General features: G+C 35.7%; 2 protein-coding genes and 2 non-coding genes across 4 annotated transcripts; 2 read left to right on the top strand and 2 right to left on the bottom strand.

Moving 5' to 3' along the window:
• The first annotated feature begins 2,719 nt into the window (after window positions 1-2,719).
• LOC141609903 (small nucleolar RNA Z103) lies at window positions 2,720-2,816 on the top strand. The gene has a single exon (XR_012527806.1). It is a non-coding gene; the product is annotated as a small nucleolar RNA Z103 (small nucleolar RNA).
• A 98-nt stretch (window positions 2,817-2,914) lies between these two features.
• Window positions 2,915-3,010, top strand: LOC141609902 (small nucleolar RNA Z103). Its single transcript, XR_012527805.1, has one exon. It is a non-coding gene; the product is annotated as a small nucleolar RNA Z103 (small nucleolar RNA).
• A 6,757-nt stretch (window positions 3,011-9,767) lies between these two features.
• On the bottom strand, window positions 9,768-10,898 carry LOC141607260 (uncharacterized). The gene has a single exon (XM_074426619.1). It carries the CDS (start codon window positions 10,896-10,898, stop codon window positions 9,768-9,770), a length of 1,131 nt encoding a protein of 376 aa, XP_074282720.1.
• Window positions 10,899-11,587: 689 nt separating this feature from the next.
• Window positions 11,588-12,577, bottom strand: LOC141607259 (uncharacterized). Its single transcript, XM_074426618.1, has one exon. It carries the CDS (start codon window positions 12,575-12,577, stop codon window positions 11,588-11,590), a length of 990 nt encoding a protein of 329 aa, XP_074282719.1.
• Window positions 12,578-15,986: the final 3,409 nt, after the last annotated feature.

Raw genomic sequence — 15,986 nt, 5'->3', positions numbered from 1 at the left:
ACAACATATTCTCATGCGATATTTAACTATAAACTCATTGTTAGCATAATTAGTGAGAATATATTGTTAATCTAACCTTATTAAGGTTATTAACATGTGCCCTTAAGGCACATTTTAGAAAAACCGTTTATAATATTGAAAATTATTATTTACGATATTTTAATTTACGCATTATGACCTTAATTGAGGTTCAAACCCATACCACTAACAAATGAAACAAACACAAGCTATGAGGAATCAAGTTCTAAACTCATATCACCCGAGTATGATTCCTGATTCCAAACTCATACACGTGCACGAAACAAACACCTAAAATGTGCCTTGAAACATGACCCGACCTTTGTTGATCCGGAATAAACCCAACACGAAAATGACTCGACAAAACATAACTATAACTGAACGAAAAAGACTTGAAATAATTAATGTAAATTGTAAAAGCACACAGTATATTATTTATGTTAAAATAAAGAATAATCAAAACTAAAATTAAAATAGGAAATAATACTCAATATACCTTTTTTCTCTCTTAAACATTGTCCCGAACTCGAAATTATTCGACTCGCTTAACCCAAAAATGACTCAACCAACATATCGAAACATATTAAAAGCCCAAAATGATCCGACCTAATAAACTTGAAATGTGTCACACGTGAACTGGTTTGACCCGAATTGGCCCGAATTCGTCCACACTAACTCGTTTGCCAAGTTTACTTAGAGCTGGCAGACTGACCGAACCTGATAAACCCGACCAGCCACTCGAAAACCGACCCAATGGAACGTGGAAATTAGCAACCGGAAGCTGGCCTGACTCGTTTGCAACTCGACATTCGATACGAGATGATCGGTGACCTCAAATCGAACTCAACACGACTCGGTATTGACTCGATAAGATTGACGACCCCGCAATTATTAAGCTACATATCTAGTAATATGAAAGTGTCTTGATGTATGCCTTGATGCGTTTGCTTAATAACAAAGTAACTAAACAAAAATAATGGTCGAAAACTAAACTTAATGGTAAAAATCGGAAGTAATACAATAAAGTAATTAAACTCGATAATAAAGGCCAGAAGGTTCGACTCCTCCCCGTTTGTATACTTCCAAGCAGGCATGATGGTTGGACTTCTTGGCTGGCGGCTCGACCAACAAAAGTATGCTGATCTAATTAACCTAAACTAGATACAGTTCGTCTCGGCTGACCCGATTGCCACGTCTCCAACCCTCCTACCTTTCTCTGATTCCTCTTTCCTTTTGTTTTATGTCGATGAGTTATATTGTTATGATTAGTAATTCAGCGATTAGTTACATTAGCACGAATAATAATTCGTCAATTGGCTTTACGTCAATTAATTCTGCTTTGTTTCACTTAGTAATTTGTCGTTTTGATTTTAGGAAAAAATCTTTTGTTTTATGTGGGTCATATATCCGTAATAGTCATTTAAAACGACCACTAATAAATCCAAGGAACAAATACAACAAGGGGGTTGGTTGCGTTAATTGATTTGTTTATTCACGTTAATTGATTTGTTTTGTTTCACTTAGGGCATTAGCAATAGAGGTTTGTCAAATGGTTTGTAAGATGATGTGTCAATTATTTTAGAGGTTTGTTTACAAACCTTCTATTGTTGAACATGAGTGTTGAGGTTCATGGATGATAGTGGTTACAAAATAGTGTACAGGTTTGTGGAGAGAGAATGTGAGAGAAGAAATAGTATAGTGGGCCATGTTATGAACCTTGAAGAGGTTTGTGAGTAAATAAGTTTTTATGTTATCTTATGTGGCATGAGAACAAACCTATTAAAGATTTGTCTATTGCTAATGGCCTTAGTAAATGTTGTTGAGTGACAATTTATAAAAGGTTAAAATAGATGTTCATCAAATATTGTCGACGATCCAAATAACGTATTAACAACAATCTTTAAATCTTTAAAAATAAACTCAGCCCATGGACGGCGGCCCATGTAAGAAACCCTCGATAATCAGTATATATAACAACCCACCAATCTCAGTTTTAATAGTTCCGTCTCTCCCTTTCATCTTCATCCTCACAGATAACCAGATATTTCTCTAATTGCTTGATTTTATTCTTTTGATTGTTTCATAATCGTAAAAATCTTTGCTCTTTTCTTTGTTTTCTTGTTTCAAAATTGTTTAATTTAATTTTTGTGGCCAAGGATTATAAATCAATTGTCCGTACCATCTGAAGATCTCTGTAACAAGAGATCCTTTTGATTATAAACCAAGTACCAATTTATGAGGCCTGATTCTTCTTGTTTTTCTGATTTATTTACTTTATGATTGATTTGGCGATGATGTTTCAAAGTTACCATCAAACTCTGAAGAAAGCTCTTATGCTTTTCTTTGATGTGAAACCATAACTTACCCTGAAGCCTTTCAAATCCAATTATCATTTATTTACCTTTTATATTCATTGCGACAGGTATTTTAATCAAGGTAGACAAATAATTGAGACTGAAAGAGTTCTTTCTATTTTAATTGTTATTTAAGGGAGAATGGCAATAAATTAGAGTCTCTGATGCGCATAGATTTAATAGCGTTTTCAGCGCTGTACGTTGCCTAAAGTAATTAGGAATTGAGATTCTGGCATTTTCCATTTATATTCAATGGTTTATGCATTCAGATGTTTCTACATTATTGCTTACTCTTATATTTTTTTAAAATTTATTTTTAATTAACTAATTACCATTTTTATTGAGAGATGGAGATGATGATGATTTCCCCAGATGAACGACGTTGAAATAACTGAGCTATTTAGTTTTCTCTTCTGAGAATCCAAGCCAGATATTCTGATCCTCTCTCTATTTCTTATTATGATTTCTAATTAAATTTAAACTTTTTTTTTTTAATTTTAAGTTATTACGATTTAAATTAAATTGTGTATGGAATACTGTAAATGGATGTGATGACTATTTCCCCAGATGATCGACGCTGATTAAACTGAGCTATATTAACGATTCCTTCGAGAATCCAAGCCAGTATTCTGATCCATGTTTTATTAATTACAGTTTAAATATTAATTGGAAATAAGGCTTCATAAGTCTAAAAAATGAGACTAGAAACCAGTGATTCTATCTGGTAGACTTTAAGATATGGAGGGTTCTACTTGCAAATGTATGATTGTAGGAGTACAATGTTCGGCTATTCGGATATTAATGGTTGCCCAATTGACTATCATGAAGAGATAAATGGCTAGCCAATATATTTTCCTATAGACAAGGATTGAAATTGGAAGCCTAATCTATGTCTGAGCAAGAGCTAGGTAGCACCAAAACGTATGTTACATGACATCTCATTTAGGACATGGTATTTTATAGTCTGTATTAAACTAGTTATTGTATAGTAACGGTTTTCTTTGTCTTTATTGAGTCTTTATGCATGCTTATTATTATGTTGATTCTGCGTATAATCTTGTTTATTGTTGATCGTTTCTTTTTTTTTGGTTGCCTTAGTTTCCATTTTTTTAGTATTTATTGGGATTGTTTGTTATATATGTAAGTAATATTATTCCTAAAGTCTTGTTTCTCTCTCTATTTTCCTATTTGTTTCCTTTTCCTTTTCACTTCATCTGTTTTTTCCAGGTTGTTTCCATCTCTCTAATAGATCTTTACAATGTTGGGATGTAGTGAAAGTAATGTTTCTAGAGTCCGTTTTTTTGGTTTGTTCTACCTTGCAATCATAGTTTATTTGTTGGGTGATGTTGAAGTTTACATTGAATTTCACCATTTTTTGAATTTCGACGGACTTTGACTGTTGAGGGATGTGATTGTTGTTGCGCAGATACGGCATGGTCAGTGGCTCCTTTTATTGCGCACGTTGATTTAGGTCTATATGATTTTGTTGATTTGTTCGTAAACGATGGTTGGTGGATTGGCCGAATTATAGATGTTTCTAGTGTTTATGGGTATTATGAAAATGGTCTGACGCATCAATATACAATTTAAAAAAACCTCATAATACCCATCAAGACTAGAAACATCTATAATTCGGTCAGTCGACCAAATATCGTTTACGAACACGTCAACAAGATCATATAGACCTAAATCAATCTGCGCAATAAAAGGAGTCACTGGCCGTATCTGCGCAACTGCAATCACATCCCTTAACAGCCGAAGTCCGTCGGAATTCAAAAGATGGTGAAATTCAACGTAAACTTCAACATCACCCAACAAATAAACTATGTAGAACGAACTGAAAAAATCGGGTTTAACCCAGGAACATTACTTCCATTACATCCCCAACATTCTAAAGACCCATTAGAGAGATGAGACAACCTAGAAAAAAAAAGATCAAGTGAAAAGGAAACAAAGATAAAAAAATAGAGAGAAGACAAGACTTTATGAATAATATGGCTTACATGTATAACAAACAATCCCAATAAATAATAAAAAAATGGAAACTAAAGAGACCAAAAAAAAAGAAACGAACAGCAATAAACAAAGAGTATACGAGGAATCAACATACTATAAGCATGCATAAAGACTCAATAAAGACAAAGAAAATCGTTACTAAACAATAACACACTTTAAGATTTTATTAAAACATACTATCAGCATAATAAAGAAGGAAGAAGAGTCAACTTCATAATAACCATTTGAATAAAAAAACAGTAAAGAAAAAAAATAAGGTTCACGACAAATAGGGATTGAAATGCATAAGTTATTAACAATAACCACACTTTAATGATTACTTACAATATATTAAGGCTCCAATTCATAATAGAAATTTAATTTAGAGAAGAAAAACTAGACCAAAAAAAACCATCAGCAATAAACAAAGAGTATACAAGTAATCAACATAATAATAACCATGCATAAAGAAATTTAATTTAGAGATTAACAACAATTATAAATTAAATATACATGTGTCAAAACGACCGTTACTGGTTTAAAAACAAACAAACGATAAACACATAAGAACTGCAATAGAGACGCACTAATTTAACAAAAACGTGACAAAAGAAAGAATCGAGCAGGAGTATTTGTTAGAGCGAATGTTACGAGATAAGTTATATACAAGGCTAAAATAGATGATCATCTAATATTGTTGTTCGTTGTTTAATTAAAGCCATCAAAAATAACAACTCATAAGTAACAATACTTAAACGATGCAAACATGGAAAAAAATAGTGTGAAATACATAAGGTAGTAAAAAATAGCACACCAAAAACAGGCATTGTTGAACCCGTTTCCATCCAAACTAGACTCAAACTGATAAAATCTAATGACATTCTGACATAAATTAATCATGATATTTTTACAGACAGCCACAAAAAAAAACCTAGGCATAAATACATAGTAAAGACAAGAATAAACGTTACTCAAAACAAATAGAAATTGAAATGCCAGAGGACTCTGAACAACAACCGAACTTTCATGCTATTTAATTAAAACTTAATAAATACCAACTTAATATAAAAAATATAATTTATACACAAATAATTAAAGATTAAATTTAACTGCGTCAAAACAACCTCTACTAATAAAACTAAAGAAAAAAATCAAACGCCAAACACGAATAACTAGAATAGAAAGCCACAAATTAAACAAAAACGTCACGATATAAAAACTATGAGCGATGCCCGCTGATTTAAAATTATGATACACTTACTGACCCAATATTTACATTATGTAAAATCTGTGACATTTTAAATAAGTAAACCAACAACATTTTCGAAATGTTGGTCCATAATGTTAAGGGAACTTTCACGCCAATGTCAGTTAACAACCTATAATGCTCTAGAAACATACTAAAAAACATATTAAAGCTGATACAATAATAGCATTCCAAAGGAGATTAGAGATCATATATTCAAATACTTAAAAGATGAATTACACTAATTAAAATGATTCAACTATTAAATAGATTGAACTTATTAATTTTTCTCCATACAAGCAAACACAATAGTAACCAATAAGACCATATTTAGGAATACAACGATGTAACACCTACAACTATGAGAAATTAAACCCATAAAATAGGATCACTCGAGGACATCAACCCACTTATTATCCTCCCAAATTAGATGAGACGCATCTCGTAAAAAACGTTGAAGGAGACTTCATCATACATCTATCTAAAAATGAATCTCATAATACCCTTAAGTACTGGAGACATCAATCACTCGACCAACCCACCAACCGTGATTCACAAACACCTTCACGAGGTCGTGGACCGTATAGACAACAGTCCCAATAAAAGGGGCCGACAGACGTATGTTCACGACCTCAAAATTATCTCTTAAAAAAACTGCCCATTAGAAGTCAAGAGGTGATGGAATTGCACGTATACAACATCGTCACCCAAACATAGATGAACCGTAGCAACGAAAAATGAGCCAACAAAACCGTCTCAGGAAACATAACCTCTACCACGTCACCAACTGAGTAAAGAGCCATTGAAAGTAGTTCAAAGAAAAATGAAATATTAAAAAAGACAAAACAAAAGAGAAATTTGGACATATACAAAAAAAAGACAACGCCTTAGAAATATAAAAACAATAGTTAAGACGGCAAACAAAGAAATTAAAAGGACAAGAAAGCCACATAATGCAACCGTCATCAATAAGAATTACATCAATATTAATTACAACAATGGTCATCAAAATCGTAATAAAAGCAATCTAATTACACAACATACACAAAGAATACGTTGCAAAATCTCTAAAGAATGCAATACGCCATAGGAATAAATAGGAATAAATATAGTGATAATGAACACAATAAATATCCACTACCATAGAAAGATCCACTACAGTAAATAAAAATAGAGGAAAACAAAGAGCCCACACAATAAATAATAATAATAACACTAATAATATCATTAGTAAATATAAAAATACCACACAACAAAAGATACAAGCACGTACAAACACATAAAGGGAAAACCAACAGACACAAACAACTACTATATAAACATGCAAACAAACTACAATTCACACATTGCACAAAAAAAAATTTAACACTGCCAAAAACAAAAAAAACAAAAAAAAAACAAAAACTAAAAAAAATGTCACCTCAAATTGTCGAAATTGCAGCCATGGTGCCATCAAAATCCCGATATCAAATAACTCAAGAGCAACACGGGTCTGAGAAGTCGCTCCAAACAAAACCGCGAAACCGGTATCGCTCGACATGGTCCTCCTAGACAAACAGGTATTACAAACAAACTCTTAAATAAAACTTAAATAAAACAAAATAAACTAAATAACTAACATGTTATTTAACAATATGCACCAACAGGGTGAACATATACATGCAACAATCCCACGTAAGTGGATACACAGCTTCAAGGATGATTTACAAGAAGGGAAAATATATCAGCTCACACACTTTGAGGTCGCTAAGAATAACAAAGGTTACAAACCATTACATAGCAATGAAAACATCATCAAATTCACGCCTTTTGCATCAATCATAGCACAAACTGAAGAGTCAGAATATTTCAACAACAAGACCATATTAATTTGATCAATTCCTCTATTTCCATACGATTACTGAATACACACCGAAAGGGTTCGATGATACAGCGGAGCATTTTTAATGTTCAAGCGTTTGTAATATTATTGTTTATAGTCTAAGTTGCATGCACGCCTTTATGATTGGATACTTGCCATATGGTGCACTTAAGTTAATGGTATGGCATACTGTTTGGAGAAGTACTTCTGATCACATGAGTTGAAACAATCTTATTAATAACGACTTTTAACTCCATATTAACCAAATTTATTTAACGTATTACAAGTATATCTAATATGGGAGATGTAGTCATTTACGGAGTACGATATATGTCTATGTTTTTTTTCTACTCATATAAATAAGAATTCAGAATTTTTAATGGTTGACAGCGGTTAGTACAAACAATTTCGAATTTGTAATAGGTAGTTAGTCAAGTAAAGGGGGTTAAAAAAGAAGATAAACATACCGTATATGATAATGTGAGTAGGCCGCGAATTTCGCGCTATAATTTCTTGTTTAAAAAGGACCAACCAATATGTCAACTATGAACTCATATGCGCATTGCCAAGTAAAATTTATCTCAGGTAGTCCTGTAATTTGTTCAAAACCATTGATCAAATAAATACTTTAGCATGAAATTGTCTTGTTGAATTACACCTGGAGAATAAATAATAAAACGCAGGTGAACATGACTACTTATGTATGTAATTATAGTTCTCAAAACTTGGCTCAGGTTTTCGTTATTTTGTTACAGCAAAATAAATCACACTATTTAAAAATGTTGCCGAGTGAGGCTGCGCTCCGCCGCTCCATGACTTTCTTAGATGTTGGCTGTAGCTGAGTGAGACTGCGCTTGACAGATGCAGCATGTTGCAAAAAAACATCCATGGTTTGATATCTGATCTTCACACCAAATATAGCACACTAATAACGATCCCTAAGGTATCCATTCAGGGACATCCGATAAAGAACCTTCAGGTTTTCATAATTACTTTCATAGTTTCGTAAACTGCTTAAGCAGCATAACAACTTTGAGCAAACTCAAATGGCCATTTCCAATTACTTAGTGGATCAGACAGTTTAATACATTTCTATTAGGGACTTGCTGGAGTGGAAGCTATCAAACTCAGTTTCTTTGAAAATCATTTCCGCAAGGTAAACCTGCGAGATATAGCATCATAAGCGTTTATTAATGTAAGGCAGCTTAAGTTCAATGAAGTTTTTTTTTTTCAGCAGCAACAATACAACTTGTGCCATATAAATTTATGTTGTGTCATCCATGTTTTTAGTTACGAAAAATACTAAATAGTCCAAACAAAAGGAAGTGCAAGTGTGCAGTAACATAAAGTAACTCGTAAATCGAGTGGAGGCGGGGCGAGGAAAACAAAAAAGGGGGAGAATAAGATGTGTTCTGAAAAGTATTTGCGGTGTGGTTGAACGTCCGCTGCCAAAATAACAGGTGGCACCAAAAACCACATGCTATCAGAATATAGACATAAGATAAAGTCAGAAACTAACCGTAACATGAATCTGTTCCATGTATAGGGTGCCAGCAGGTGGAGGAGGAACAAAAGCCTTGTCCAGTAAGGGTCCAACGCCTACCTTCTTACCCAAAGAGCAATCGTATATGGACACGAGACAAGTAACAAGAGTTATAGCATCCGAAAAATCCAAAGGCAATGCAGCTGAAAAAAGGGAGTGTAATTTTAAACACAACTATTGTGGAAAAACCTCTAGATATTCCAAGATTGCCCTAGGAAGTTATAATATATTACACATCAGACATTAGTCGCCAAATTAATAACTCAGTACCTATAAAAATTACCACAGTCAATTAATTTTTAAAGCTACATGCTACATCTTTATGGCTATTAATCTATATAATTTTACGTTCTTTATTTAATTTAACAACTTTAGAAACTAAACCAACTCTCCATCAGTTCCTACGGAGCGAGATTCCAATATGAAATCTGGCCAAACATTAGCATACTTTCCCTAAATAAACCATCTACTCCCATAACTAACCTGTCACTACTGCCAGAAGCTCAATACTATTTGATCATTGAGAGTATATGTGATATTGTTTAGGCATAATACACTTGATAGCAATGCAATGGTGCTGTGTCATATTGGTTTTCAGTTTACAACCTATAAGGAGTTAGGCCAGAAGAAAAGTAGATGTTACCTGTATTATTTGAAGAAGCTTTCTATGTTACTATCCGTTTGTTCTCACAAGTTGGATTGCAGTCTTGTCCTGAATCTGTACACGATTTTCGCTAGGTTGTTTAGTTTTCAGAGTTCATCAAATATTTCTGTGTAAACGACATTTTTGGTTTCCTCCTCGCTCATGTCCAAGTCCTTTTGTGGAATGCATATTTTCAACACCTTGCGAAAGGTGACTCGTGATACTGCAATATACAGTTGTCCATGGCTGAAAACAGGTTCAGGTAAATAAACACCTATTTGCTCAAATGTCTGCCCTTGACTTTTGTTAATCGTCATTGCGAAACAAACCCTAATAGGGAACTGCCTCCTCTTTATTGTGAATGGCCATTTAGTTTCCGTTGGAGTCATTTCTATTCGTGGAATTGCAACCAATATACCGACATTAGTCCCCATGATAACTTTGGCCTCCAATGTACGTGATCGTATACGTACAACAATCAGTCTAGTTACATTGCACATGCCGGCAGCTTGGTTTATATTCCTCATCAATATTATTGGGCATCCAACCTTCAAATGTATCTCGTGGTTTGGTAAGCCTTGAAACCAGAGGGAGTTCAAAAATTCCGTTGGGTATAAATTCTCCATGTTCCTTCCGTTAATGAGTGGATAAATTCTATCCGCACTTTTTGCAATTACCTCGTCACATGGTATTAGTCGGAGGATAGATCCGTTAATCTCATCAACCAACTCGTTTTTGGGAGCCAAAATTGCTCTACCTTGCAAATAATTGGGGTTCGTGTAGTTGTTAAGGAGTCCAGGGTAAATTGAATTGACGACTGTGCCGATGGGATCATTTGTAGTCGTTAGTAACAGATCTCTTGGTATTCTAATCCATGTTTTCTCGTCCTCCCCTTCCTTTGAATTTGCCGGGATATTACCGTCGCCAATATCAAGAACCCATTTTGCAAAATCTTCCAATTCTTCAACCTCATTATTTTCTTTGTCTTTCATAAGTCTCATATTATTTTGCAGCTTAAGGACCACACAATGTGGCCATATCTGTGCTGGTTTGCTTATTGAATCATCCACGACGTCTGCCCGTCCCTTCCCTGGAATGACTAGGAGTATTCGTCTAAAATCTCCACCTAGCACAACGGTTTTACCTCCAAAGATTTTTTCCTTTGCCTCGGGGCCATCTAGTTGCATGATATCACGAAAGGCTTTGTCAACGGCCTCAAAAGCATGACGGTGTACCATTGGTGCATCGTCCTATATAATCAGAGAAGTTTCTCTAATCAAGTGTGCGAGATCTGTTCCTTGTTCTATTCTGCAACTTGTTATGTCGGTTAGTTTTATTGGTATTACGAACCTAGAGTGGGCTGTCCTACCGGATATCAACAGTATTGCTGCAATTCCATAGAAGGCTACTGCAAGAACAATAAGTCCTTACGATCGTATCCTAGATATGAGTGCACCCCAAAGGTATGTCTTACCCGTACCTCCGCTTCCATACACAAAGAAGAGGCCACCAGTTTTTGGTGAACTGCATTTAAGACACCGTCCTACACTTTTCTTTGATCAACATTCAACCCAGTTTCAAGTTGTTCAGCTTGTACTGCCATTTCCTCAGCATTGTAATTTTGTTCCTCTAGTAGTAGCCTATTCCCACAATTCTTTATCAAGGATTTATCCGAGGTTGGAAAGTCTGCATATTGTTTTAAGCTACGGCCACTTCTGTTGAGAATGATTTCAAGTTCCAAAAGAGAGTAGTTTTGGATTTGTTCATCATTTAGTTTCGCATCTCTTTACCCGAGACGCCTTTGCTGTCTTGGTAGAATGTCGTCTGACAAATCTTTCCAATGTGCAAGCCATAACTGCTTTGGGTCTGTCACCTCACAGAATAATAGCAATGTGGCAAACATTTCTCGTAGTTGTTGAGCAGTTGCCTAGCTGGCTGTTTCATTCAAGGCAACATGCCATTCATCATCTCCGTCTAATAGGCTAAGAGAATTGCAAGCTGATTTATATGTAGGGTGAACAACTTTATCAACAATGCGAAGATCTGGAAAGCATTTTGCCCTCTTCACGATGTTCAGTAGTAGCCGTAAGTAATACGACTCTTCGGAATTTGGATTAGCAAAGTATATCCTTCCGATTTTGAATCCCTTCTGCCGTCTTGTCCATATTTTTCCGTTATTGTCCCAAACCCATTTAGTCGGGAATTCAGCGTATGTTAACTGGCATGCATCCTCGTGTTTTTGGTTAGTAGTCATCCACTCGGTATGAGTGGTTATTGCATCTCCCACTCTATTTAGGACGTCATCAGGCGCCTCTGAATCATCAAAGAAGACATCTTGCTCGGTTTCTAAGTGATACGTCAAGTGCTGGACATGTGGTTGCTTATATTGGATCTCAAATGCAAACATTCGCCAACACGCTTCAGATGCTGAGACATATCTGCATTTAAGAAATGTTTCAATTTCATCCACTGGCTGTGCATTCATATTTCCATTGTTTACATTTCGGCGGACTTCTTGCACACTTGCATGGGCCATGTCCAGTCCTTTAGACATATACTTGAATAGATATTTGACGGATCTGTGTTTGTTACACCATTCCACGTTCAAGTGTGCTTGGTATTTCACTAATTGGTCTAGGTTGTGAGGGACCACTGATCTGTTATCAAGCGTATGCTTATTCTTCTCAGCTTCTCTGCCATCTTTTCTTCGACGATATACAGGGTAGCCATCATAACTAACAGATGTGTAAGGGCAAAAATCTCTCGGGTAATACTTTGAGCACTTCCCAGCAATCATACAGGGGCAACTCGTGTTAACTTCTCTACAAGAGCCGTGCAGCATGAATTGCACCACTGCCTCAAATCCGGTTGGATCTTCAGCTTTATCCGGTAATTCGGCGTTAATGATTTTATCCATATCCGATGGGCCAGTTTGCTTACTTTCAGGTCGCAAAAATAAGCATATGTGTGCATGCAGCAACCCTCTCTTCTGAAACTCCACTGTATAAATAACTGGGTAACATTAACAAAGTTAGTGGTATTAAATTATTTAACACACACTTTCTCCACATAGAAGATCCAATTTTTGTTTAGGAAAAGGGAAGCGGGATAAAGCCAATCAATTTTTAAATAGGGTTGGACGAAAACTAATAAGTCTGGGAAATAATTGAAATCTTGCTTTATCCGGGTGTTCGGGTGGTTTCTTTTGAAATAGATGGGTTAGTTTGTTGAACTTGAAATTCATCTGTTCAAAATAAGAGTGTTTGTGTATGCTGCAGGCATGTGGGACCCTAGTATATAACTAACAGTGGAAAATGAACTAAGTTAGTAAATAGGATAGACATCTTTTGCTTACGGCGTCGTTGATATTTAGTTGTATTTTTTTTAATAAAAATTGTACAACTGCTGCAATATGGTATATAATGTGATGAGAATAAGAGGTATTACATATAACTGATGATAAATATGATACCTGCGAGAGTTACACCAAAGAAAGTTCTTTTCGTCAAGTCTAGTATGAGTTCGTCTAGCTTAATTTTGAACACTCTAGCAAGGATGTCGGGGCGATCCTCCGGCGGTTGTTCGGGGATAGATTTTAGGAATTCCTAGATCTCCTCCCATTTTGCGTTGCACGTGAAAGTGATGAACAAATCAGGAGGGCCTGCCCATCAGCATATAGCCAGGCCATCTTGGTATAGTTGGAAGAGATTTCTGAAACAGTTTGGATAAGATGGTGGAAGGATTATGCGTTGGCCAATTGAAGCAGGTGTTACTTCTCCAGCTGCTACTGCATTGGTTAGCCTATAGAGCGAATATTTCTTAATTGCTTTTTGGTTGTGTCGGACATAATCCAACTGAGTCTCCTCAACACATGTAAATGCGTCGCACATGAACTGTTGCCTTAACCTCCCACACAGTACGCAAATCCCGTCAGTAAGTTCCCCATCTTTCCACCGTTCTTGGAACCTATAAGCGTAATACTCGCGCATTGTAACTGTTTTCCTTTTCTTCCTGCTAGTAGTTGCTGCATCTGAATGCTCTATCCCTAGTCTATACACGTCCTCACCGTATGGAAAAATTAATGGGTACTGCATTGCCGTAAATTTTGGGTCACTACAAGAAATCCTGTTTCGGGCGACTACGTTTGGCGACTGAAATCAGTCGCTAAAACGAAAATGGCGACTGAAATTGGTCGCCAGAGCACTGTAGCAACACTTAGTCGCCAATTGGAAATCGGGCGACTGAAGTGAGCCGCTAAAATTGGCGACTGACAAAGTAGTCGCCAAATAGCCAAATTGGCGACTGAAAGTAGTCGCCAAATTATAGTAATTAACTAAAATTATACTAATTTATACTAATTAACTAAAATTATACTAATTTATACTAATTAACTAAAATTATACTAACTATACTAATTTATTACTACCTTTAACAATACTCCACATCAAACTAATTAAAATAATTTACTACCTTTAAAAAACAAAACTTTATACTAACTTGCTATATTCAACATTACTAACATATAATAACTTCCACCTTACTAACATTATACTAATTCACTAAATAATATAACCAATAAACAAAATCAACAAAACTAACAAAACTAATATTAATCAAAATCAACAACACTACTATAACCACAATCATCACTATCAAAACCCCCAATTTACACAACCCTTAATCCCAATTTCACCAAAACCTAATTAAACTACAATTAAAAACCTAATAATCAACACAAATATTTATATAAACATATCAAATCATCCTAATACTAATTACAATAACAAAATAATCTAAAATTAAACAAAGTAATTGAAATTTAAGACAAATAAATTATACCTTGGATGAACCGAAATAAGGGAGAGGATGAACCTTGTCGTCACAGTAATGGTGGTCGGAGCAGTGGTCGGAGCGGTGGTCGGAGTGGTGGTCGGGTACAAGTCGGATTTGTTGTTTGCGGTTGAGTTGTTTTGTGTGTTTATGTTTTTTGGTAAAGTATGAGAGAGGGGAGAAAGGATCTGCGTGTGTCGATATAATCGTTGAGCGGGCGACTACTTTGGCGACTGAAGAGGGGTAGTCGCCAATTTGGCGACTGATTTCAGTAGCCCTTTCTGAAATTCAGTCGCCAGGTCCAATAATTTGAAGGATTTTGGTAGTCGCCAAATTAGCGACTGAAATCAGTCGCCCGAAATTTGTTTCAGTCACCAATTTGGCGACTATTTTTGTCAGTCGCCATTTTAAGTCGCCCGAAATAGGATTTCTTGTAGTGGGTGAAGTTCAGAGATTCGTTGAAGCTCTCTTGTGCGTTCTTGGATTACGATATCTCGGGCACCTTTTTCAGTTTCTCCGCAACCAATTATAAGGGCAGCAAACTCGTCCCCTGTTGGGGATTAAATTATCTGCCGTCTTTGCTATGGCCAACACGGAGTCGTAGTTGAATAGGATCTAGATCCACGTCAGACATCCGTTCTCTAGCCATTTTGCAGAATTTTGCAATGTTGTTGTGTTCGTACATCATCTAGTATAGGCTCTCAACAATGTCCGGTTGCAGTCTGTTTTTCCCTTCGCCACTCAAGGATGTCACCCGGTTTGTTAATTCATTTTCTGTGTCGTGGAAGTATAATTGAATGAACCTTGGTTGTTTACCTAATGGAGGTAGGAGGGATCCAATATTATGGTGGTTTTGGCCACCAAGTCTAAAGCAATAAGGCACACCACCTTTGTTCACAGCATTGTCGACCTTGCCACCCATGGATGTGAATGCGTATATAGTGTTGTGCGAACGGATAAGCCTTCTAAATTCGCTGCAGCGTGGCCCCCCAACGGATCTAATAAACTTTTCAATAGTTCAGGTGGTTCTTTGAGTAATGTGAGTTTGACTTTCCCTTTCTGGCAGCATATATTGAACTTCGGCCTTTTTTTTTTGGGTGTCTCACCTACAACTTCTTCTTTCCAGACCACGGCATCACAGAACTCACAAAGTTCAGTTGGCGGTCCGAAGCACCAAGCTTTTAAATGTTTCCCTGTCAGTTGGATGAAGTTAATATATCAAGTCCGTTGCTTGGTTAATTTACTATCACTAAGGAGAATCAGATGATTGGTTACCTCATTGGTTTAGCAATAACTAATGTTGTAGTTTATTATAAACTGAAATAAATATTGAAATAAAAAAACAAATGAAAGGACGGGGAATTTTCTATGAATGCTTACTGAAGTCATGGAAATGAAACAGAATGATCCTTTTTCCTTCAATCCAAATTTAAATTCTTTTAAAATAGAGAACATAGATGTAATATTAAGGTTTTCTATGTATATGGGTACTCTAT

Source organism: Silene latifolia, chromosome 10 (genome assembly GCF_048544455.1).
Source record: "Silene latifolia isolate original U9 population chromosome 10, ASM4854445v1, whole genome shotgun sequence".
In the NCBI taxonomy this organism is placed as follows: Eukaryota; Viridiplantae; Streptophyta; class Magnoliopsida; order Caryophyllales; family Caryophyllaceae; genus Silene; species Silene latifolia.
Note: the sequence above shows the minus strand (reverse complement) of the source record. Positions and strands in the feature narration are given on the sequence as shown.